Source organism: Columba livia, chromosome 13, assembly GCF_036013475.1.
Source record: "Columba livia isolate bColLiv1 breed racing homer chromosome 13, bColLiv1.pat.W.v2, whole genome shotgun sequence".
NCBI classification, from domain to species: domain Eukaryota; kingdom Metazoa; phylum Chordata; class Aves; order Columbiformes; family Columbidae; genus Columba; species Columba livia.
Genome location: NC_088614.1, coordinates 19,260,587 through 19,284,006, shown reverse-complemented (window position 1 = coordinate 19,284,006; position 23,420 = coordinate 19,260,587). Strand labels below are relative to the sequence as shown.

The window sequence follows — 23,420 nt, the reverse complement described above, 5'->3', positions numbered from 1 at the left end:
ATTTAGTCTCCTTCCTGTTTGTTTTCTTATTTGCTTTGACCGATTGTGCTTGGAAATCTTTTCCTTTTGTAATCTTTTTTTTCTACCACTGCCTTTGATTCTCATATGATTCTTCAGCCTTTCTTTGGGATACTTCCATACTATGTCCAATAACATGAATCTTACCTCCTGGAAAAAAATCGGTGCCAGATACATCATGTCTTTATTACAATTTGTTTGTGTCCATGTTCTTAAGACAATGTACTATTTGAGGTTAGACAACAGATTTTGGTCTGTGTGACACAGAGATTCCTGGAAGAAAAAGCTCTGTGCCAGCCTCAGGGGTGCTGAGCTCTGCTGGGAATATATTAACCCAAGGATTTCGTAGTAGGAGAATATTGCATACTGTATAGGTCACACTCTGTGATCCACCGAGCAGCTTCAGTTTTATGTGTTTATGGTTTTCTTTAAGTCGTTTGTGCTTTTACCTGAAAGCTTAACAGGAGTTCAGAGCAGGCTGTGTCAGTGGCCATATAAACTGGGCGTTCTTCGGCTGCAAAGCATCTGAACAAAGTTATTATTTTATAACTGATTCTAACATACCAGCTCCGTTGGGACTTCTTTTGTCCATTTATAGCAGGAGCCATATACTTTAGCAAGTTTGGAGCCTCAGCTGGTGGCAGTGCATGTAGTAACTCTGATGAGCCTGCAATGATTTATAACAGTGGAGGATTGAGCCCAGTAAATCAGATATTCCCTGCATGTGCACAGATTACATCCATAAAGTCGCCAATGTGCTACGATGTTGAAGTAACAGATTATGAAATTTCTATTCAAAACACATTGAAATCCACAGGTGTCCTGTACAGTGAGTAAATATAAAACAGTGAAAGGAAAAAGACTGAAAATTAGCTTTATTATATCCATAAGCTCCACCTAATTTATCATTTTTAACATGGTTTTTATTAATGCTTGTTATTGTTTATATTATCCTCACACCTCTCCTAGTGAAAGCAGACTTTGCAGACAGAGCAAAGCACCCAATAAGGGGCAGTATTCCCACTAAAGTGGTTACAGTCCAGACAAAGTGAGTGACAGTGTCTAACAAAGGCGAGGAGAAGAAGGTGATTTGCCTGAGATAACATAGCAAGTTGGTGGCCGAAATTAGGAAAAGAATCATATTTTTATATTCATACCTTATATTCGATTCGTTCAATGCCCCTTCTTTTGTTACAGATTGAATGCACCTATGTAGTGCTTCCTCCTATGAGGACCACAGTTACCTGCTATTCTTACAGCTGTGTGACACTGATATTTCCCTGGGTTCTGATCTCCGCACCTTTCACGTTAACAAGTGTTATCACTAGGCAAAGAAAGGCTCAGACTGCATGCATGTTTCAAGCTGGTAGAGTCATAGGCAAGTACAAGTGTGACTGAAGATTTGACCCACTACTTCCATCCATCTCACCACCACAAAACATTTCTCCTTCAGGAAAGATAAATGGTTAAACTGCAAAACTTCTGACGTGCTTACATATCAGTGTTTTGTCAGTAGCTCCCATTGCAGAGCTCCTGTGCAAAGTATGGGCCTTTCTTGAAAACTGTCTTCTTCTCATCAGATAAGTGTATGATGACAATAGAATTTGAGTGCTGTTAATTGGAGCTTGTTTCATACTAACAGTCATTTGTATAGTGCATCCCATTTGTATAGTCTTCATCCCTTTGTATTGAAAGGGATGAGTTCCACATTCCCCGTGGAGTTCAAGCATAGAGCTGTCACCCAGAAAGTGTTTCTTTTGCCCCAAATTTTGTCTCGTTTGTGATTAATCTAGATTTTCACTCTCACACCTGGTTCTCTTTTCAGCTTTGGTATGATTCATGATGGAGAAGGAAATCCTTGTAGAAAAGCTGAGGGTAATATTATGTCTCCCACACTCACAGGGAACAATGGAGTGTTTTCTTGGTCTGTATGCAGCAGGCAGTATCTCAACAAATTTCTCAGGTAGGTCAGATGTAAATCTGGGCTTGTGCCAGGGAATGTATCTTTATTAAATGGGCCTGAATTCTTGAACAGACATAAAAATTAGTTAAGTGTGAAATTCACCTCTTTTAACATGTGCTCAAACCAATGTACTATTTAAGCCCACACACTTGGACTTAGGAAGCATAGAGGTGGTATGGCATGTAAGTGGTTTTGTCCTGCCTCGTTTCAAGAATGAATTTCACCCTCCGTGAATATCCTGCAGTAATGGCTGGCATATCATTCTTTCCCAGGCATTCCTGTCAGCAGCTAAGTTTAGCAGAGAATTAGTAGGAAGTGAACACAAAAGAGGGCAGACACAGCGGTACCAAAGTCATTACAAAATGTAAATTAACATTAGTGGCCGTGCTCACTGGAATTTCTCTCCTGATCTAGCTCACGTCGTAAGGACATTTCACATTTTTCATAGACTTGTTCTGGGGGGAGCGAGGGAAGAGGGAAAAAGAGAAAGGTGCCAATTATTTCTCCAGCATGTTGGCACTATTCAATGATACTTTTAAAGGCACTGGTTTTTGGTCTATGTTTAATGTCATCAGAATTGCAGTCCTTTCCTGTACAACTTTCCTTTTATTTTGTTTGTCGTACAAGGGTAGACTATACATGATTATTAAAAAATGAGTAGGCAGTACTAACAGCCGCACTCGATACAGGCCTTTTAGATGTTAATTCCTTAGAGTGAGAATTGAGTCACTAGATAGTTCTGTGGATCTGATCCTTGAACTCCTAGTTAGTATCTTAGAGCAGTGGCCAGAAGAGGTGACGCAGTTCTGGTGATGTTTTTCTGCTGCAATGATGCAATGTATTCTGAGTACACAAACAAATTGTAAACTAAAAAGTCACGTAAGACCTCCAAGAAGCAATATGTTCCGAGAGACTGACACTCGCAAGGTAAATCCAGCATGGAGTGGCCTTCTGCATACATGGGTTCTCAAGAAAACTAGACCATGGGGGTACCTTTTGTCTTAAGGTGGATACAGGCAACCCAAAGCACACAAGCTGCCGCCGCCGTCTGTTTGTCAGTCCACACAAAGCAAATGCCAAAATGAGACTGTTGAGTCCTTATTTTGGGAATACATTTAAGGGAAAGAAGCAGACCAGATCACCTTGCTCTTGGTTACACAAGATTAAAGGGAGGAAAAGCCTGGAAATTCCTGCTTCCTTAAAACTTTGCAGGTCAGGCTACCACCAAGATGTCAAGATCTTTAGGCTCCTGCAAGCAGATATTCTCATTTCAGTGCATATCTCTAAAGCTAGTTAAAGGTATTGTATGCCATATGATGTGGTTTTGCTGGTCTGTAACAAATTTAAATATTTTTATACGAAGATCGTAATCATGGTTAATATACATTCTCATTATAGTACAGCTCAAGCTGCCTGCCTGATTGATGAACCGAAGCAAACAGGACAGTACAAATACCCTGACAAACTGCCAGGGCAGATCTATGATGCTGATACCCAGTGCAAATGGCAATTTGGAATGAAAGCAAAACTGTGCAACCTCAGCTTTGTAAAGGTACCCACTGATACACTTTTGAAAAGTTAGAATTACACTAAATAAGTGCAAGTAATATGGCGTTCTTCAGAGGTCTGGGCTCTTTCTCTACCTTATCTCACTTGGCAATTAGCTTTGAAGGTACTGGCCTCTTTTGGGCCATGTCACAGGGGAGCTGCAGAAGGAAATGTGTTCTTTGCAGGAGGCATAAGGAGTGCAGCTGAACACATAGGAGCCGTGAGCCCTTCCCTGTTAGGCCAAGGGAAAGGAGCAGGCACTAGAGGTTTGATCAAAACTTGTGTGGGGTAAGGACAAAGTTTCTTAGATGTTGGTTGATCCTTATGCATTGACTGCAAAGTCTGGAAAAGATCTATAGGGTTATTTTAGAACAATAAAAACAGAACTTATACCCATGACTTTGTGACGAAGGATTGATTTAAATTAACCCACTACTTTAGTGACCGCTACACTTCTGGCTGATCTTCTCAGAGAAGACATTTTATTAAATAATCTAGAGTGTTCATTCTGAAAAGAAGTATTATAATTTCTTTTACGGCTGTTATTATCCTGGAGTATTTTGAATGATTTATACTAACCACATTTATCAGGTGATGGCAGCTCTGTTGCTTCTACACCTAATAACCAAAGAAGAAAGAGTGAACAGCACTGTGAAGGGACTGTTTCCAGATATCTTCTGTGTTTCGGAAAATCTGGTATCTCCACAGCATTATAGTCACTGTAGACATCAAAATTTTAGCCTTAAACTTCTTAACACAGTTTTTATTCTATTATAGTCTCACACTCAAAGTAGTTTTTAAGAAATATATAGTGAAATGGTGTATAACCATGAAGGCAATATACAAGATATGGCTGTGCTATGAATCTTAAGCTCTGGATTTTCTAAAATCAGAAAAGTTTATATGGGTTTTATGGTAGCAAAGGTTTATATAATTTTTTACTCTTTCTAAACACCAGGAAATAATGGCAATGATGTGTGTTATAGCGAGTACTCTTTTCTTTTCAGGATATATGCAAATCTCTCTGGTGTCACAAAGTGGGTCACAGGTGCGAGACAAAGTTCATGCCAGCAGCGGAAGGAACAGCTTGTGGAATAAGCATGGTAAGTGTTTTTATAAAGAGGACAATGCCATTCTAACTTGGTTTTAGACTTTATGGGGTCACATACCAGCCCCTGTCAAAACCGGTGTTATCCAGATCCCTCTGGGTTTGCTATCACGGAGTTCTGGATTGCTCTGTAAGAGACTGCATTGTGATGCATAGTCAGGACTGGTCCTTGTAGTGGCATCTGTCTGATGGTGGGGAGTGATGCCTCTCCCATCGACCTGTGGAATAAAATATATCTGGTAAATCTAAATCAGTAAGAAAATCCATTAATTATAATAGAAGTTAGATAGAGGCTTGAAATCCCACTGCGATATGAACATTCCTTAAGCCATAATATTTGCTATACAAAGGCCACCATGCCTATTATGGTCAGTGATCACTACCGAAAGAGCATGGTTATTGGTTTTAGCTGAACCTTCTAATTTACAGTCATCTACACTTACCCAAAATATTTTATTTTGCTGTAATGTTTCTTCGAGTAGAATATTGGTTTGATTTTCAAGTTACTGACAAATGTTCTATTCTGTTGTGTTTTTTTTTTTTCTCTTTGTGTAGCATTTCATAATTAAATTTTAAAAGGGAGGAATTCTAGCAGAATACTAGTGGGCTATTTTTAAATTATGTGGGAAGTTTTGAGGTTCTGACAGCACAGGACCAGAAGTTAATATGGGGAAGATTAAGCCAAAAAGATACTCTCCAAGAGAACAGAATTGCAAATTCGTACCTCAGAGATCTTCAACTCAGAACTTGGACAAATTTTAGGACATTACTTGTCTATACTATTGTGTGGGTCCGTGTCCTACTTCAGGTCCTTGTTCCACTGTGAACTCTCCTTGAGTTCAGTGGGTGACCTCATGTTTGTTAGAGTTAAGCACTGGAGATTTTGAATGTAGATTTTTTGTTTTGTGCATCTAGTAGGTGCCCCTAACTCCGGGATATCTTTTGGCGTTCTTTTGGCAGTGGTGTCGAAGAGGACAGTGTGTCAAGTACGGTGATCACGGACCCAAGCCCGTGAACGGCCAGTGGTCTGCCTGGTCCGAGTGGTCAGAATGCACACGCACTTGTGGAGGTGGGGTCACATATCAAGAAAGACACTGCAATAATCCAAAGTAAGACATAGATATGAAAAGGTATTATTTTTCTATTAACTATTTGAATTTATGGAAGAAAGAAAATACCAGAGTCCATTTCTGTAGGGAAATAGTATGTGTGAAAATGTTTCTAAGGCCTTTCTTTCATGTCCAGTGTGGCCAGTCAGTAGCTGAAGGACAGAAATATGTCCAGATCCTAGAAAGCAGTGACTGCCTGAAGATTGCTACAGTACTAGAACTTTTACAGCCCAGCCTTCTCAGTTTATTTTGTGACCCTACAGTTTATCAAATACTTGCAGAAATAACGAAACGCCACACAGACATGCGCACCTAATAATGTAAGAGCAAGGGAAAAAAAGTCTTAAAAGCTATTAAGACTTCTGATGAGATTGTAATATCCAGGACAATAAATGAAAAATGTTTAAAGTCAATATCAAAATGGTTGCAGACAGATGTCTCTGTATGTCTGTCATGCTCTTTGCATTCTTTTATGTTTCACAGGTCAGAATAAAGGTGCTGAACCCTAGAATTTTATGCTAACTCATGAAACATCTCTGGTATTTTCCTCTAGTGAACGTGTTATCACTGTAAATACTGCTATTCCTTACAATACTGTTTTGAAGTAGAGGTAAAGCGTTATCTGACCAGCGTCTTTCCCGAGTACTCAATTAACTTCAACCTACAAGGAAAAAGGATTTCACTGTTTTATTTCATACACAACTTCAACAGGCATAGACACATGTATTCCTCATCGCACACAATGAAACCAGCATTTACACTGCAGTAATAAAACCAGAGAAAATATGACACAGTTTATATGAGGCTGTAAAGAGGCCTCACACCTACTATACAGTGCTGCAGTAATAATAGTCACGCTTCATATACCATGTTATAGGAAAATGTGAATTAGTTAAAATAGTCTTTATTACCCTCAGTCAAGGCAATTTTTGCAGATCCACAGCAGAGCATTTTCTCAACCTTTTCTGTTGTTTCTCAGTGTATTTTGATAAATAAAATTACCTGGATAGTTTCCTTTATTGAACTATTTAGCAAGAGAATGCAGAGTCTGCATTACAAGTCATACATATATTTTGGTCTTCCTGCTCTGGTCGCTGTTTTGCCTGCTAAATTTGTGTGTATGCACACTGTTCTCTGCATTTATTCATAAGCCTTCCCTTGCACTCCCTGTGTGACAGAACAGTGTCCAGTGATGAAAATGTTTCAGTTTGGTGCACTGATTTCAAATGGTCTCCAAAGAGAAGCTCTTTAACATGAGTGTCCGTCACTGTAGCATTTTGCATTTAAAACTGGCATTCAGAATTATTTGTCTGTTGTAATTAAAGTAAGACTTGATCCAGGACTTGATGTAACCAAGTAAGAAAGACTCGATACCAAAACTGCGTCATGTTAATACTAAATTTAATTTCATTATATTAGTGATAATTCAGTTAGAGCAAAGAGGAGATGCTTTAAGGCTGTTGGAGTTGGAGTGATGAAATGACAGGACTGTAGATCAGTGGTGTGTGGAAATGCACCCAGGTAGCTGCATTTCCCATCACAGCATTTTTATATAATGTAGATTCATTAGAAAAATGATACTACCCATTTTCAATGTTACACCACATAGAATGATTTATAACCTGGTCACTGCTCACTGTTCACCTCTATAAATACACAGAAACTAAGAATAATGATGCCTTTCTTTTTGAACTCCTGAAATATATTTCAGATGTTTATGTGTTTCAGTACATATCTATATATTATTTCAAATAAAATAGATTTATTTCACTTTCCCTAATCTAGATTTGTGCAGGAACGAATGTTTATTTTGTTCAAAAGCTTGATGATTCGGGATAGCAAAATTTTGAGAATGACAAAGAATAAAATGTGTTTCTGTAGGAGATGAGGACAAGGGGCACAGATCTCTGAAGGAGTGACTGGACTCTGAAATGAGGTTGTTAAATAAGCAGTCCATTTTTCACAGCAACTGACTTCTTATGAACATTGAGGGCGGTTTCTATGTTTTCAGTGATTTTAAAGGTGACACACCTAATTAGGATCTTAAAGACAGGTGAAGAACACAAGCTCAGGCTGCTGCTTGTGAAAATCTCATTGCCCGTGTTTGCATGTGAAATTCTTCTCTTGCAAATAATATCCAAGCAATTCACATCCCTTTCTCGTGACCAGTCCCGATCAGCTCTGTGAGCGGCTTCTGAGTTACCAGCTCGCTGAGGGATGAATCCGCACTAACACACACCTGGGGAGCTCAGCTGTGGAACGTGCAGCGACGCAGATTTGCTAAAATCATTACGTTTCTGTAAATTGTCACAGTGTAATTTCTTGGATCTGGTTTTCATACATCACGACATTTTACAGTTGAGGTACTTTTCCAAGATAGAAATAGATTGCATAATTTAATAGTTTAGCTGGGAAAGAACGTGAAGAGTGCCCGAGAGATTTAAATTAATACCGAAATCATATCTGTGGGACTGCGTCCTGCCCACTTCACAATAGTGCATTGTTCAGCAAGAGCAGAGTGGAGTTTTAGGCATGTATGCAATCAAATTGCTTGAACACATCTTTCCAATCTTTTGTGTACAACAAAAATTACAGACAATGCAGATGAAAACTGATATGAATTAATTATGCTGTTTAAAATACTAATTAAAAATGAAGACCGTGAAAAACCTTGTACGCCTTTCAAAATCACGCAGAATAAAATAGTCCAGCTTTGTGATACTATGATAATATGGTCATAACATGAGCAGAAGTGTTGTCACTTGAATCTAATGATTACAAAACATGAAGAAATAGGAGTCAAGGATTTTGGAGACTAATTCCCTTTGTAATGCACAAAATACTTTCCTTGATCAGATTAATTCCAGCATTTCTCACTGTGTTGCGTTGCAGTGAATATCCATAATACCTTTGCCATAATACCCGGTGTCCCTGTAGCTAGTAGGTGACCTCAAGAAAAGACACTGAAGTTGTGGGGTTTTTGTTGTGGGTTTTCTGTTGTTTCCTTGATGTTTGTTTTTTTTTTTCATTTTGGTTTGGTTTGTTGCTATTGTTGTTTTCCACAACACATTTTGCTGTGTTTTAAATAGAGCAACAAGGTGTGTTTCCACCTCTTCCCTTTGAAGACTGTTTTGTAGCCCAGAATTCTGAAAAAGCCAGTATTACGTACATTCAAATCTGCTTCAGAACATAAAAACCAAGCCCCATTGTGGTCAGAGGGTTAGACATATGAGGGCTAAAATTTTTAATAAAGCGAACAGAAAAAGCACTGGGATTTTCTCCTCCATGTTGCACCGAGCTGGCTCCATACTGTTCCAGTCAGATGCATGTTAAGAGAAGATGCATGGGATACTTGATGTGGGGAATAATTATAACATAGTGTTTAGGGTTTTAAATATATAACTCCAGGCTAAATTGTTGCATCTGTATATTTTATAGTGTTGTTAATTCCTATCGTTAGTTAATATTATATTATTATTGTTCGGTATTCTATTTTTTCCTTTATGTGTGTGTAACACGGGCAAGCTGTCCACTGAAAGGTCGTGGCATGTCTTCCAAGCGTGTCTATTCCCTAAGGTGTTAGCAATCATGATGTAAATGTATGCAAATGCAGCAGTGTTACATTTCTTTTCATGTGATGAAAAGAAAAAAGTATAGTATGGCAAAGAGTGCTCAGAATTCGGTGGTTTGAAGGTTTGGCACAGTACTCGCAGATGTATACCTGAGCATTGTGAAACCGCAGAAATAACACCCATGAATTCCTATGTAGATCCATAAGGAATACAGAAGTGAGTGAATACATCTCTCAGCAGCTTGTGAGACCTCTCGGTCACTTTGAAAAGAGCGAGTTGTACATTTTACATTGCTTTGCAGCCGTGTGCATAGACCAAACAGTTAAAAACTATTATCCTGATAAGGTACTATTAGTAGCAGAGTAATAGGATATGGTCTTTTAATTCTGGCCAAAATTAAAGAAAATGCCCCGGTAGGATTTGCTGAAGTGGATGTGACATGTTTAAAGCTCTCCATGAATTCCAAAACACAGAACAACTCTGTGTAGTTCTTGTTTCCTTTGACTGGTTAAAAGAACGTTTGTTCAAAATGCTTTACAAAACAAACGAGCAAGCAAATGTAATTATTCATTCTGTTGATGTTTGATCGGTGTTTTGTTATAATTTATTAACTCTTATTGTGATAGGTAATTCTTTGCACATGTTCATTCCTGGGTTACAGCAGAGTGAAAATGGCTGCGTAACAGGATTGAAACCAGGCAATGCAAAACAGCCCTATAAACGTAAATTACTGAAAACATGCCTCACCTCTAGACAGTTGCATCTTTGCTGAGTTTGCAGTGATGCAAGCAGATAATTCATGGCAACTGCTTTCTTTGGTTTTAGAAACCATGAAAATTAATGGCCCATTTAGGAAATACTGATGTCCTAAGACAATACGTCCTCTTCTTTTCTCTGTATTCTCATACACGTGTAACAAACCAATCACATAAAAAGTAGGTTTTGCAAAATAATTGTTTTGTATTTTCTTTTGTAGGCCCCAGCACGGCGGTAAATTCTGCCAGGGTTCCAGTCGTGTTTATCAGCTCTGTAACAAGCAGCCGTGTCCAGCGGATAGCTTGGACTTCCGTGCTCAGCAGTGTGCGGAGTACAACAGCAAACCCTTCCGGGGCTGGTACTACAAGTGGAAGCCGTACACTAAAGTGGAAGGTAATTCTGCCACGGCTCTGATGGGCAAAAGCCATTGCAGGAAGCGAGCTACGAGCTGTAATTCATCCATACTCTTTGGGCAAATACCACCCTGATGTAAGCAAACAGAAACTCGGTTGGCTTGTTTGAGATGTGTTTGCTTTCTAGCGTAGTTGAATCCGGCCTCCTGTGCGATACTGCCTGTATGAACATGCAGAATGGATTTTGGTTGTGAGTTTAAGTCTTTCTCCTTAGCGTGACTCCCTGGCTGTTGCTACCTGCTCTTTCATTTTATGTTACATATCAGTTAGTGTAAAACCAAAACAAAACAATTTCCATGGCTTCTTCATCATTGGAAATGTGAGCTCCCGCAATAACACTGCTGAAATCCTCCTGCCTTCGGAATGTTCTCAGATTTTGACATGTAACAATAAATCAACCTTTTGACTTTTTTGCTGGTATAGTCCCATGAGAATTGGAAAAGAAACTATGTAATGGCATAAATTTTTTAAGTCATGCTTTACTAAGAGATCTTTATAAAGTTCAAGTCTCAACAACTATTTATTTTGTACAAGCAAAGTTCATTTTTACTTTACATATCTTAATTTTGCAAATATTTGGAATCATCATTCATTTTTATCAGATACAACAAAAGTTTTCTGCAGTTTGAAAGCAGAGTTTGTAGCTGCAATTGCTGCTACTTGAGTAAAAGTGGCTGGATTATGTCGCATTGGTAGCTGCTTCCTTTAGTGCCTGTTCAAATGTGCTTGTGGTGGTAAGTGTGTCGTTATATACAGATATAACCATACAGGTAACTTTCATTCATAGCCTGATTACATTTTCTTCAAAACTCTCTGCAGACACTTTTGTGGGCATTTAGAAACCTATGTCCTAATAGCCAATGTGAAGACAGGAAAGAGGAAATACGGTTTCACAGCATGAACAGTGGAGGTTGTATGATAGGGAAAATAAGCAAAACATACCATCCATATAGAAGAAGAAATTTGATTGGCAATGGTTGGGATTTTTTTTTAGACGAAAAGTGCTTTTGTTAGGGGAAAATCTGAGCCCAGTCCTAGATGTCAGGTGAGCCGATCATTTGTGTCATCTTATATAACTAAAAATTAAATAAAATTATTGCAATCTCCCATTTCTCATAATAAAAATGGAATTGGAAACCACGGACCAGTGGAACTAAAATCAGGGCCATATCAGCAGAGCTAATGCAACGTGCACATTTTCACACTGGTTTTGAATTCTAATTTCTATGTGTGGACAGTCAAAGCCACATGTTCTTTAAAAATAGCATAATACAAGCTACTATATTTGACTATATTTCTGCCCATCTTGGGGTCCTAATATCACAGAATTGCAGAGTGTCAGGGATTGGAAGGGCCCTGGAAAGCTCATCCAGTGCAATCCCCCCATGGAGCAGGAACACCCAGATGAGGTTACACAGGAAGGTGTCCAGGCGGGATGGAATGTCTGCAGAGAAGGAGACTCCACAACCCCCTGGGCAGCCTGGGCCAGGCTCTGCCACCCTCACCAGGAAGAAGTTTCATCACACATGTGGCTTGTTGTCTAGGATGCAGGAAGAAACAATAGCAGGGTGCTAAACCAACCAGCCAACCAACCAACCAACCAACCAACCAGCCAACACAATAACTGTGCTGCAGGTCTGCTCATTCTTCCTTTTTTCTTTTCTTTTTTTTTTCTCCAGAGGAAGACAGATGTAAATTGTACTGCACAGCTGAAGACTTTGACTTTTTCTTTGCAATGTCCAGCAAAGTGAAGGATGGAACTCTGTGTTCTCCAAATAAATATGATGTTTGCATTGATGGAATATGTGAAGTAAGATGAAATTAAGTTTCTTACAATCCTAATGTCAAGTTTTTTTAAGTGAGCAATTGATTCCTTTATGGAAAATGCAGCTGTTTCTTCAAATTCCCTTGTGTCTGAGTCCTTCACTTGTGCCTTTTGGTTGCAGCAAGTAGGGTGTGATCATGGACTTGGTTCCAAAGCTGTATTGGATGCTTGTGGAGTTTGTAAAGGAGATAATTCAACGTGCAAGTTCTTTAAAGGCCAATACTTGATCCAGCACAAAGCTAATGGTAAGGAAAGCTGTTCCACATGATCATCAACTCATTGCTCTGCCGTACCCCGTGTAATATATATGGCTCCTTGCTCATTAGGGCAGTGGCTAAAAGTCCAGATGTGAACTGAAAATCACAGGGAGAGTGAGAGGAGAGTTCACAGTTTCCCTGTTTCCTGGTAACAGGAAAGCTATGACCATAAGTCTTGATTAGCTAATTTGCAAGCACTCCTCTTGTTTCTTAAGCCACGTTTTCCCTTTACGCTTGAATTTCCTCTTAAAAGAGATTTTAGGATTCAGGCAAGTGAAAAAATAGCTGTCAGCAGCTCTGACTGGAATGGGCTTGTAGAAGATATAAAAAGCAATACACAGCATAATGCCAAACATGACAGTATTTCCATGTCCGTTTTCAAATGAAGTTGCCTGGAAGCTTGTCCAGCTGATGCGGTGGATGATCCAGTAACTGGGAGGTGGACTTTGTTTTAGTGGACTGTCACAGGCTTCTTGTGAAATAATCTCACCGTGCTGCAGTTTCTCAGGCATGAAATACAGATGATGTTTCTTTACCCATGGGGGTATCTTGAGGATCCATTTACTGTTGATCACAAGACAAGTCAATACTACAGTGATATAGGCCAGGAAATTGTTTAGGATATAATAATACAGAGGTACAATGCTAGAAAAATACTCTGAAGAGAATGCTTTGCAACGCTAGCTGTGTGTGGTGGTGATTGTCAGCGGTGTCTCGTCTGGCTGTGGGATGAGTGAGGTTTTTCCATGCTCAGAGTGGCTCACAGCAGGGGGATCCAGTGGAGTATGGGAATTCGGGAAAGCTCTCTGCACCCCAGTGCATCTCACCCCAAAAGCCTTGTCCATGCTGTAGTACCTTCCAACTACTGTAGGACGCTACAGGGAAAACATGGTAAAACAATTACAGTGAAACGACCGTTAGTCTGTTCTGCATTTTTCTCAGGTGAACTTGCTTTTTCTTGTCTTTAATCACAAAGAAAAATTCCAGGAATTGGAGTACCTCCGAGTTACTCTGATTACAGGCTGCATAAGGGGGTTGAAATCAGAACTGGTTTCTCCTTGTGAAAACGAAGTAACTTGGGTGGATCAGAACGGCCGTCTGCAATAACTGCAACATTTCAAATTGGCTCAGAAGTGACAGACCAGCTCTGTCTGTACACCAGCTGCAAAAATGTCGCTTGCTTCTTTCATTTCAGACTACTATGCCGTGGTCACTGTTCCAGCAGGAGCGCGCAGCATACAGCTCCACGAAATGGAAATCTCCACCAGCTACCTTGCAGTGCGCAACCTCAGCAAGAAGTACTATCTGACGGGAGACTGGACAATTGACTGGCCAGGAAAGTTCTCTTTTGCTGGAACAGTTTTTGATTATCAACGCTCTTTTAACCATCCAGAGAGTCTCTACGCAGCCGGACCGACTAATGAGACGCTGGTCTTTGAAGTAAGCTTTCTTCTGTTTATTCTTCCCTTGATGTCTATTACAGAATTAGTAACGACAGCTTTAGCTCTGCACTGTAGCTCTCAGCAAGATTAAAGAATAGCGTTGAGTCACCATAGTATTCAGACTTAATTGTGTGGTCATGCTAGATTGAAAGGCCTTTCACCAGTTTATCAAGGTCTGAAGTTCAGTAAGCTGTCACAAATTCAGTGAAAAGGAAAGTGCCGTAAACACACCATATAGCATTATTTCTCAGTTGCTGCACAGTGGTAATAGAGATTATAAACACGTCCCATAAATGGTACACGATAAAATCTGGGGATGTAAAAATGGAATGTAACATCATGGCAAGGCTTAATGGTAACAGTTTCAAATAATGCTGCTGAAACAGCAGGTGCATGGAGCCACTTTTACATCTGCCTGGGGACACAGGTGGTCAACGAACCTCACGTAGGCTCCTCTGTAATTTCTGTTGATTCAGCTTCATTTGGCGTAGGATCTCAAATAATGGACTTCATATATGTTTGTCTTCCAGTCAGATTTGTGTCACCTGCTCTGTATGCTTGGTGTACTGTATTGAAAATATAGTTACTAGGAAGCAAATTTGGTACCTACATGGTTTGTTCCAATTTTGCAGTCGGCCACTAATACTTCTAAGAAAAATCCCTTTCTGCATTAGGTGACTTTACTAGATTTTCTTTCAAAATGCATCAGAACATCAGAGGGTCAATTTCTGGCTGAATCGCCAAAGTCGTTGCTCCCTGTTAGCTGCATTAGTTTCCTGCTTTGTTAGAAAGCTCTAGCCAGTCTTTGGCTTTGTATCTCCTCTGTGACGTCTGTTTGTGAACCTTTCCCCCTGTGAAGGAGGGAGCCCTCCCCGGAAGGGATCCGTCCCTTCGCACACCTTCCAGCGATGCTCTGCTCGGGTCCCTGTCACACGGGTGGCCGTCTCTGGCATGCACGTGGGGAGCAGAAGAGCAAGTTCTGTCCCTGCAGTTCCTCGCCCCGTCACCCAGCGCTGGCCCTGCCGCCCGCACAAGCGCAGCGAGAGCCGGTGGCTGAGCTCTCCCCATCCCCAACACGGCTGTGTTCTGTTACACTGACAACTGGGACATGAAATGTAGTCTTCAAGGATTGTTTAAACTGTCACAACTATTCAGTACAGGGTTTATTTGGAATACTGAAGAGCCTTGCTGCTACTCATACTGAGTAATGTACTTAAACCTAGCTTTAAGAACCACTGAAGTTCATGGACCGTGAACACATGTTAAAGTACTTTAGGGTGAACACATGTGTTAGAACAACAGTTTCTCATGGGCTAAGGGCGTGTATTTTCACAAATTACTATCATGATTGCAAAGCCTTTTAAAAAGTTGAAGAATTTTCATTTTGGGTATGTGCATTAATAGGGAAGCTTTAGGCCAAGGAAGAGTTTGGTCTACAGCTCACAGACTTCCCTGCAAATCATCCCCAGAACGACCTTACACCAAAGAAACAAGCACTCTTATAAATACTATGAACTAAGCTGAACTCTCAGGAATCTTGTCCTAATACAAAGTAGATTGAACTGTATTATTATAGAGCTAAAGTATGAATAATAAATGGCCTGCAAGATGACTTACTTGGCTGCATGTCCTGCACATACTTTGCAGAATAAAGATTAAAGAAAAAAGTTTTAATGCCAAATAACTCTTCTATTTTCATCCTATCAAATTATGCTAAAGAGTTTTATTAAGATTTAACATTTCACCGGAGGCTATTGCTCCTTCGAGAGCTTATTTAAACTTCCCTTGTATTTTTATTGAAATACCTCCACCACTGGCCTTGGTAACTAGGGATTCTAATGACTGAAAATGTTGCAGTTACGTATTCCCCAATTATATAGATATATATCTATGAGCTGCAGTTAAGATTTTTTTCCTTTCAATAATTTAACCAACGTTCAACAAGCTGAATTCTGAAAAAATGCGAAATTTTGAGTGTTCAGAGATCTGCATTATTTGTGATTTACCAGTTACTCTTAAGCAGCAAAAATGCCAAAGAAAACAAAAGAAATGTGCTTTTATGAGAAAACGCACATATTGCTGAAGGTCTGTGTGCAGCAGTTACAATAAACCAAATCCGACTTCAAGTGCCAGGAACTGACGGGAGGCGGTAAGAAGGGATTGTTTGCCATACTTCGTTGTAACTTTGTGTTTATCTTATCTGTGATTTTCAAAGCAGCATACAAACAAAGTCCTACCAGCAATTTTGTATCCAATTCAGTTGCTTTGCAATAAGATAAGGCTTTCCAGGGTTTGGACCTCAACTTGCTCCTGTAATCTACAGGTATTTTTTTTTTCTTCATTTTTTAATTAGGTTCTATTCAAAATAGAGTTAATACTTCTATTCTAGATGAGTTTTTTTCCAGTGCGAGCCCTTGTGAAAACGCACACTGCAGGTATCGAGAAATGGAATAAACTGCAGGCATAAATGGAGGAACTTTTATTATTCCGTTGGGCAGAAAATACAAGGTTTTGTGGGTGTATTTATTGCTATTCCACTATGATCTGAAAGACAGATTAGCACACCTTGTGCCTGTTTAATTTCACAGTCACGGTTGTGCTGGCCGTTGGTGCGGTGACTCAGGCAGTCCGCGTTGGGGCCGTTTGTCAGCGCCGCTCAGCCCGCGGGGATCCAGCAGGTTCGGGTTGTGCGCGGCCAGAGCTCCGCGCGGATGGGCCCGGGCAGGCCTGGCCAGGCTGGGCTCAGGGCGATCCGCCTGGAAACGCACTCATCCGCCAAAATGCGGTCCTGGAGGAGACATCTGCAGCATGTGTTCGGAGAGCAGGAGACCCAAATGGGGAAAACCAAACCCAAAACAACACACACACACACACACACACACACACCCCAACACACCAACCAAACAACAAAACCTTGTATGTAAGTTCAGCTTGCAGTTCCGTGAAAAGTTTTGTATTTATAGCTTATTGTACAGTGTCTTCCTATGCATCTGTTTTTCTATCAGGTTTTTCAATAGTCCGGCTGAGCTTGTATCTTTTAATCAGGTTTCGCAGTCCTAAACACTGCTCAAAAGTGCATAAGAGACAAGAAAGAAACTGATAAAGCGCTTTTTTAATTTACCCTGGAATGTCACAAAAAAGAAATAACACATATATATATTTACATGTATTAAATGTATGTAATTTTGGGAATGAGTCATACCAAAGAAGACAAATGGCAGTGAATCTGTAATTCAACTAGCTTATGGGACTGAAAATACAAACTGCAGTGGCCAAATGTTTTCTGAGGAGGAGACGAATACTGTGAGAAGAACGTGGAATTAGGAGGACTAGTATTTCCTCACCACAACTACTGGAAGTGTAAATGCATGATGAGATGTCAGAATTCATCAGAACCCTTTCTGAATTGTTCAAGAACTAATTTCAGAGGTGGAGGGAAGGCGAAGGAGGTAACCCAGAAACCCAGTGCCCTTCAGGATTTGTGTCTCCGCATCCTTCTGAAGCTGCAGTTAGTATTATTGACACTTTGGTGATTGCGGGTATGTAGAAACAAATAAAAGCTGAAGTGAAAAATATTATTGAATTCAGAAAGCAGTTCCCAAAATGGTCAGATTTGGTTAGATGAAATAACAGACAACGGGGTAGACATATGATAGCTAAATGATAATCTAGGATCAGAAATTAATACCAGGTTTTTAAAGTGTGGTTTCTGTAGCATAATTGTCTCATCTTAAATGGGAACATGCTGGATTTTTTTTAAGGTAGTTGAATATATTCAGCTCATTTGTCTGTCATTTGGTCATAGGTAATCTAAGGTCAGCATTCTCTATTTAAAGACCTTGTCAGTGTTTTTCTGTTAACTGAAAAATGTTTAACTTCAGGAGAAACAAACGGTAAATTCATGATTCATTTATTTAGCTTTGCAAATAAGGGCTGCTGGTGGGAACCTCCAACTGCTGAGAACACTGCTCTGTGCGCTTGAAAAATATTGCATGACCAGGGATTGACAGACCAACTTAAAGACATAGGAGTTCAGTAATTTGGTTTTCCAGTCAGTCAATAAATGGATGGAGAAGCGACTGATTTGAAAACGCAAAGCCACTTTGAGAAAGCCCTGGGAAGTTTTTCAGATGGAGGATCAGTGCCCTCGCTGAAGTTCGTCTCAAACGTGGTGAAACGTTGAATCAAGGAATTGTGAAATCTTTGTGAAAAAATATTGTTTCTTTACATACAGCAGTAAGTGTCAGATGGCAGGATGGTTTGCAGAAAGACAGACTTGCACTGGAAGAGAAGGAGAATGGAGCTTCAAAATAGGAATAGGTCTAAAAGCAGTAAATCACTTCCTCTTTATCAATAGGGGAAAAAAGAGAAAGGAGGCCAGGTGGAATGGCTTTGCTGATGATCTCGCTGCCACTGGGAGAAAGCCAAGTTGCAGTTATAAAGCATTACACTTATTATTAGCTACTAGATCATAAATTTGTACTGATTTCCCCTACAGAGAAAGTAGGCTAAGGAGAGGTAAGATGCGCTTACAAGATACAGATGTTGATTCAGTAGAGCGGATAAAGGGGTTCTCCTGTAGTTAGGAGAGATTAGCTGGACAGTATCCCTGACACTTGTACATCTAATACATTCAGAGAAGATAAATTTGAAACAGCTAAAGCAGATATGAGATCATACAGGACCTTTCTAGGATACTTTTTTTTTTTTCCTTTTAATGATCTTTCTTCAAAAACAATAGTTTCCTTTTAGTTAAGATTGTCTTTAAGGTGACTTTAGAAGTATTGAAGGAATAAAACCCCTTTTGTTTCAAGGTTTGGCTTAAGTAACCCATGGGTAATTCTTCCTTCACTGTTTCTTTCCAACAGGTGTTCTCTCTCTTTCCTTTGAAGCTCGTGGTATTAGGCCCTGTTGAGGATCCCGTCCATTAAATGCCCGTTCAAGACAACAATCTTGTTTTAAAACTTGTTTTAAACAGGTTTCCACCAGCATCATATGCTGCATGCTTAGATTTACCCTACTGAAAGCAGAGTACCTTCATAAAAGTCCATGGAATTAATCTTGAATTAAGAGAGAGAAAATGGAATCTGACTTAGGATGGTGGATGTTTGTTACACTATTCGTGAAACCGCGTGTAGAGTCATGGTGGATGAAAACTGCAGGTCTCCCAAGTGTAACACGGGCAGGCACTCCTGTTCCACACAACCTCCCGCCTTATGGTGTGCCTGGTGCCTCACTGCAGACCACCTCACTGTTACATCCACCTAAAGAAATTACCAAAGACTTACAGAGCACGGGTGTGGCCCAGGAAATGTAAAGGCAATCTGAAGACTCAGATCTAAGCTACCATGTTTGCTGAGATTCAAAGTTTGGGCCTGTTTTGTAAATTAGGCACATGCAGAATGAGTAACGATGAAACTACATGAAGCACGTATGTGTCAACAGCAGCTATTCCTTTACCTGGCTTTTTCTCTATGCTCAGCTTCACTCTGTACATGATTTGTAAATGCCTGTCAGTCCTTTACAGAGATAATGAGTCATTTTTTCAGCTTGTTCCATGCCAGGCATTAGGATGCTTTCCCGTACCTTGGACAGAACATTACAGGAGAAAGAGGAGCTTATCTTGTGTAAATTAATCTCTTTTAATTCGGTGTGTTGTAAGTAGCTTCACGTACACATCTTACAGTAAAAAACACCTGAAAAGCACAGAGTCAGTCATAACAAAGCAATGTCAATAGGCTCTTTTAAAATTTTACCTGCAAAATGGTGTATTGTATTGGAAACTTAGGATAGCTGTGGGCAAAATAACAATCTCAACAAAGGAGCAGAGGCACAGCTAGTTTAGAAAGTGTATTGGTTTATCTTTGAAATCAAAATCAGCAGCAAAGGGAAAAGGTTTGGTACGAGGGAGAATTCAATTTGTCCATTGTTTTAACGTTTTGTGCCCACAGTTCTTTTTCTTCACAATAGATGTGGCAGATTCCAGCCACAGAGTCTGTGGTTTTCAAACTCAAGAAGCTGTAAATTTTATAACTCTGCGCCCTGCGGTCAGAGCTGCTGAGTGTTGTGTCTGAAGTCAGGTGGCTGCTGTGTTAAAGGTAGACATTAAACAGTTCTGTTGAGGAACTGGAAATGTTTAAGGAGGTTGTTTGCCAGCTGTAAATTTGGGAGCAAATGCCAGTTGGCTGAAGAGATGCTGGAATGCATCCAGTTAAGTAGACTAGCACTGGAGGTCTTTCCAAATTTGTAGGTCTGATAACTTGGCTGTATGTGCAGACCTCAGTTATTGGCTTGTTAAGGAAGGACTTTATAATGAATGTTTGAAAATCCGATAGAAAACTTTTTATACACTCGTTACCTTGGCAAAATTGCAACTTCGCAATAGCATTGCAGTCCTGATGAAAACTCGGTTGAACATTAGATTATACTATTTTTCAGCTGAGTGCCAGGGACTTGAATGTATATGGTTTTGTGCCCGACAATATTTTGTCTCCACTACTTTCCCAGAGTTTGATTTTGCCCTTTTCTGCGTGGCTGGGGTGATACAGGAGGTGAGAGAGCTGACCGTGATGCGGCTCTTGCTCTGTTAACACTCCCTCCGGTGGCCGGGTGGGTGGGAAGGGGCTCTGGCTTTGGCTGCTGATTAGGAACCGCAGAGGAACTTTGCTTCTCGTGCCCATCACCACTGTGCCCGCTCTCCGGAGTGCGAGAAGGGGCTGGGGCCAGGGAGTGCAGGTGAGCGTGGCCCAGCCGGCTGCGTGCAGCTCTCACCCGCAGCCGCGCGCTCGGCTGGAGCCTGCGAGTTTCTGCATCCCTGGGTGCTTGTTCTCTGAAGCGATAGATGCGAACGTGTCTTGTTCGGACTCGTCAGAGATCATTTCCTCTTCATTCCTTCGCTCTGCTGGAGCACCAGGAGAATGTTGCTCTAACAGGAGTAAAACTGGTTGCTGCTTTTCCCTTCTCATCCTCTCGTGTTCTGAATTCTGTTGTTCAGGATGCATTTGTTCTGTTTCTTGCCTCTGCTATAAAAACGTAAAGAGCGCTTTTAGAAAACAAGTGTTCAGTCTAATGCACTGAGATATTTTTATTAGAGAAGTTTTAAGCTTTAATGTTTTTTTTGGCCAGTGACACAGCAGAGTTCTATGACAGTTGTCAGAATCAAATGAGACAAGGGCTAACCCTTACACAAGGTCTCGAGGTAAGGACAAAACCTCCTCCTCTTCTGACTCATGACTTACTAAAAGGCCAGATAGAATTTCAGTCTCTACTTGAAGGAACACAGAGCACCTACTGAAATGGGAAAAAGTGCATCCCCGTAGGACCATGAAAGAGAAATCTGACTTTGTTCATACATTAGCCAGATCTTTTCTAAAAGAAAGGAGAAAATAAATCTGCTCTGACATTGTTTCTGGCTGCCCAAGATGCTGAGATCTGTGCTAATACCTTGGACTCATAGACTTTTGAATGAGTAAAAGCAAATTAAAGCGTTCTGAGGTCTGCTCTGTAAAAAAGAACCAGAAAAGGAATTGGTTTCATTTAGGAATAGTTTTCCAGGGCTCAGTTCTTGTAAGGGTTAATGCACCATATTTTTTCCTGAAGCACCTTTTTGGAAACCTTACACGTTAGATATTTGTCTCAATTTGTCCTTAAGAGAAGGACAGTAGAGTGAACACCTATTATTGCAACCTGGTTTTCCTAGAAACTCTAATGCCTGTGGACTTGATGTTCAAGATTCAAAGTGGCTGTAAACAGCTGTTTTAACAGAGTTGGACTTTTTGATATTAGCAGTTGGACAGCTTTGTAAGAATAAAAATGTGTATTGAAGAACCGTTTTCCTTCATCTGGAGGGGCTGTTAAGTCTTATGAAACATTTACATCAGGTAGTGGTGAATAGTGAAGGAAGAAGAAAGGTCCTGAAAGACGTTCTGTTGGTAACAGTTTGAGCAGAGCCCGGCAAAGAGGGCACAAAACCACACATTGATGAATGAGCATAAAACAAACTATGGACATTCTGTGACCATGGCAGAGGCTTTCTGGCAAGAAGGTACGAGGTGAATCTGTGAATCTGTGCAGGGCAGTGCAAGGTTACACAGCAGCCTCAGATCTAAAGTCCTATAATTTCAGAGTGTTTGATTTTAATCTGGTTATTGTAAAACAGCTGTGATGTAAACAGACATATGTGACTCATCCCTAAAGCAAATGCAGAAATATTATTTCTATCAAGAATATTCGGTAAAAATACAGAGGTCAGTAATCACTCTCAGATCCATTCCTTCCGTAATCCCACAGGTACTGTAAGATGCTCACGAGTTGTGCTTGGATGGGTGAGATGAAAACCTTCACATCAAAGACTTTAATGTATTTATGCTTGGAAGTTCTTCTAATGTGACTCTTCCAATGAAACGGCACAAACTCTCTGACTCTTTTGGAAGTACTTTGCCTTTTAGATTTCTAATTCCTATATTCTCAGTTTGGATCATTATTAAGGTCCACTGACTGAAATAAAAACTTTGGCCACTAAGAATGGCAAATATAGCGCCCATTTTTCTTTCTTCTAGCAAAGCAAACAGTCCGCAGCCCAGCTCCTTCCTGTGTTCAGCATTATTGAGCTGCAGGTCGTGTAAATTTGGTCTGAATTTTCACCGTCATGGGTAATTTCTGTTTTCCTATAGGTACATTTTCAGAATACTATAAAACCCATGGCTGCATTTCAAAGTGCTGTTATATTCTTGGTCTTAAATGACAGAAGTGCAGGTTGGTTGCTATTTTATGAAACCAGTCTATACAGAGTTCAGTTCTACCTACATGGATGGCTTAAGCCCTCACATTAGACAACATGTGACCATAACTGATATTTTATTAATATTTTGAATGGCATTCATTAACATAGGTTGGAATTGTACTTGAAATGCTAGTGCTTCTCAATAGCATATTTAGGAACCGAGGTTAGCTACACCTGCTCTTTATATTACTAGGACCAGGTTGATATTGGTGAAGAATTAAAATTTAGCAGAGCTCTGTAACTGTAAACTTTTGCAATTTTTTTATTAAGCATGACTATAAAAGCACTTTGCTGCCAAAAGTAGCTTCTAAAAATGTTTTTAAAGAGAAATTTCTCTCCAAATTGAGTTATATGTCAGATGGTCATGCATCTTGCATTGATTATAGTTCAGACTTGAAATGAATACAGTGAATTCTAGAAAGTAGCCGAAATGAAAACTGCAATATAATTGATCACTAAAACAGAGACCCCCGAGCCCCCGGTTCCCTGGGCTCAATGACACAGATTGTCTTTACAGTCAGTAGTCACACTTTCTATCATTTTTTTCTACGCTTTATGCTAAAATAATGAATGAAAGATTTTTTCCAATCCTTTTTCCCTTGTAGCTACTCAGGGATGGATCTCTCC

General features: G+C 40.1%; 1 protein-coding gene across 6 annotated transcripts in view; it reads left to right on the top strand.

Moving 5' to 3' along the window:
• ADAMTS18 (ADAM metallopeptidase with thrombospondin type 1 motif 18) overlaps window positions 1-23,420 on the top strand; it is a 74,297-nt gene that overhangs the window by 33,557 nt on the left and 17,320 nt on the right. For 3 of the 6 annotated variants that reach the window (XM_021294045.2, XM_021294046.2, XM_065028482.1), the window contains 9 exons: window positions 1,844-1,981; window positions 3,380-3,533; window positions 4,537-4,632; window positions 5,598-5,746; window positions 10,295-10,467; window positions 12,167-12,297; window positions 12,434-12,557; window positions 13,765-14,009; window positions 16,230-16,334. In XM_021294045.2, coding sequence (XP_021149720.2) covers window positions 1,844-1,981; window positions 3,380-3,533; window positions 4,537-4,632; window positions 5,598-5,746; window positions 10,295-10,467; window positions 12,167-12,297; window positions 12,434-12,557; window positions 13,765-14,009; window positions 16,230-16,334 — 1,315 coding nt within the window. The remainder of the gene's footprint in view (window positions 1-1,843; window positions 1,982-3,379; window positions 3,534-4,536; window positions 4,633-5,597; window positions 5,747-10,294; window positions 10,468-12,166; window positions 12,298-12,433; window positions 12,558-13,764; window positions 14,010-16,229; window positions 16,335-23,420) is intronic. The other 3 variants (XM_005507110.4, XM_065028483.1, XM_021294048.2) reach the window with 1 other exon arrangement.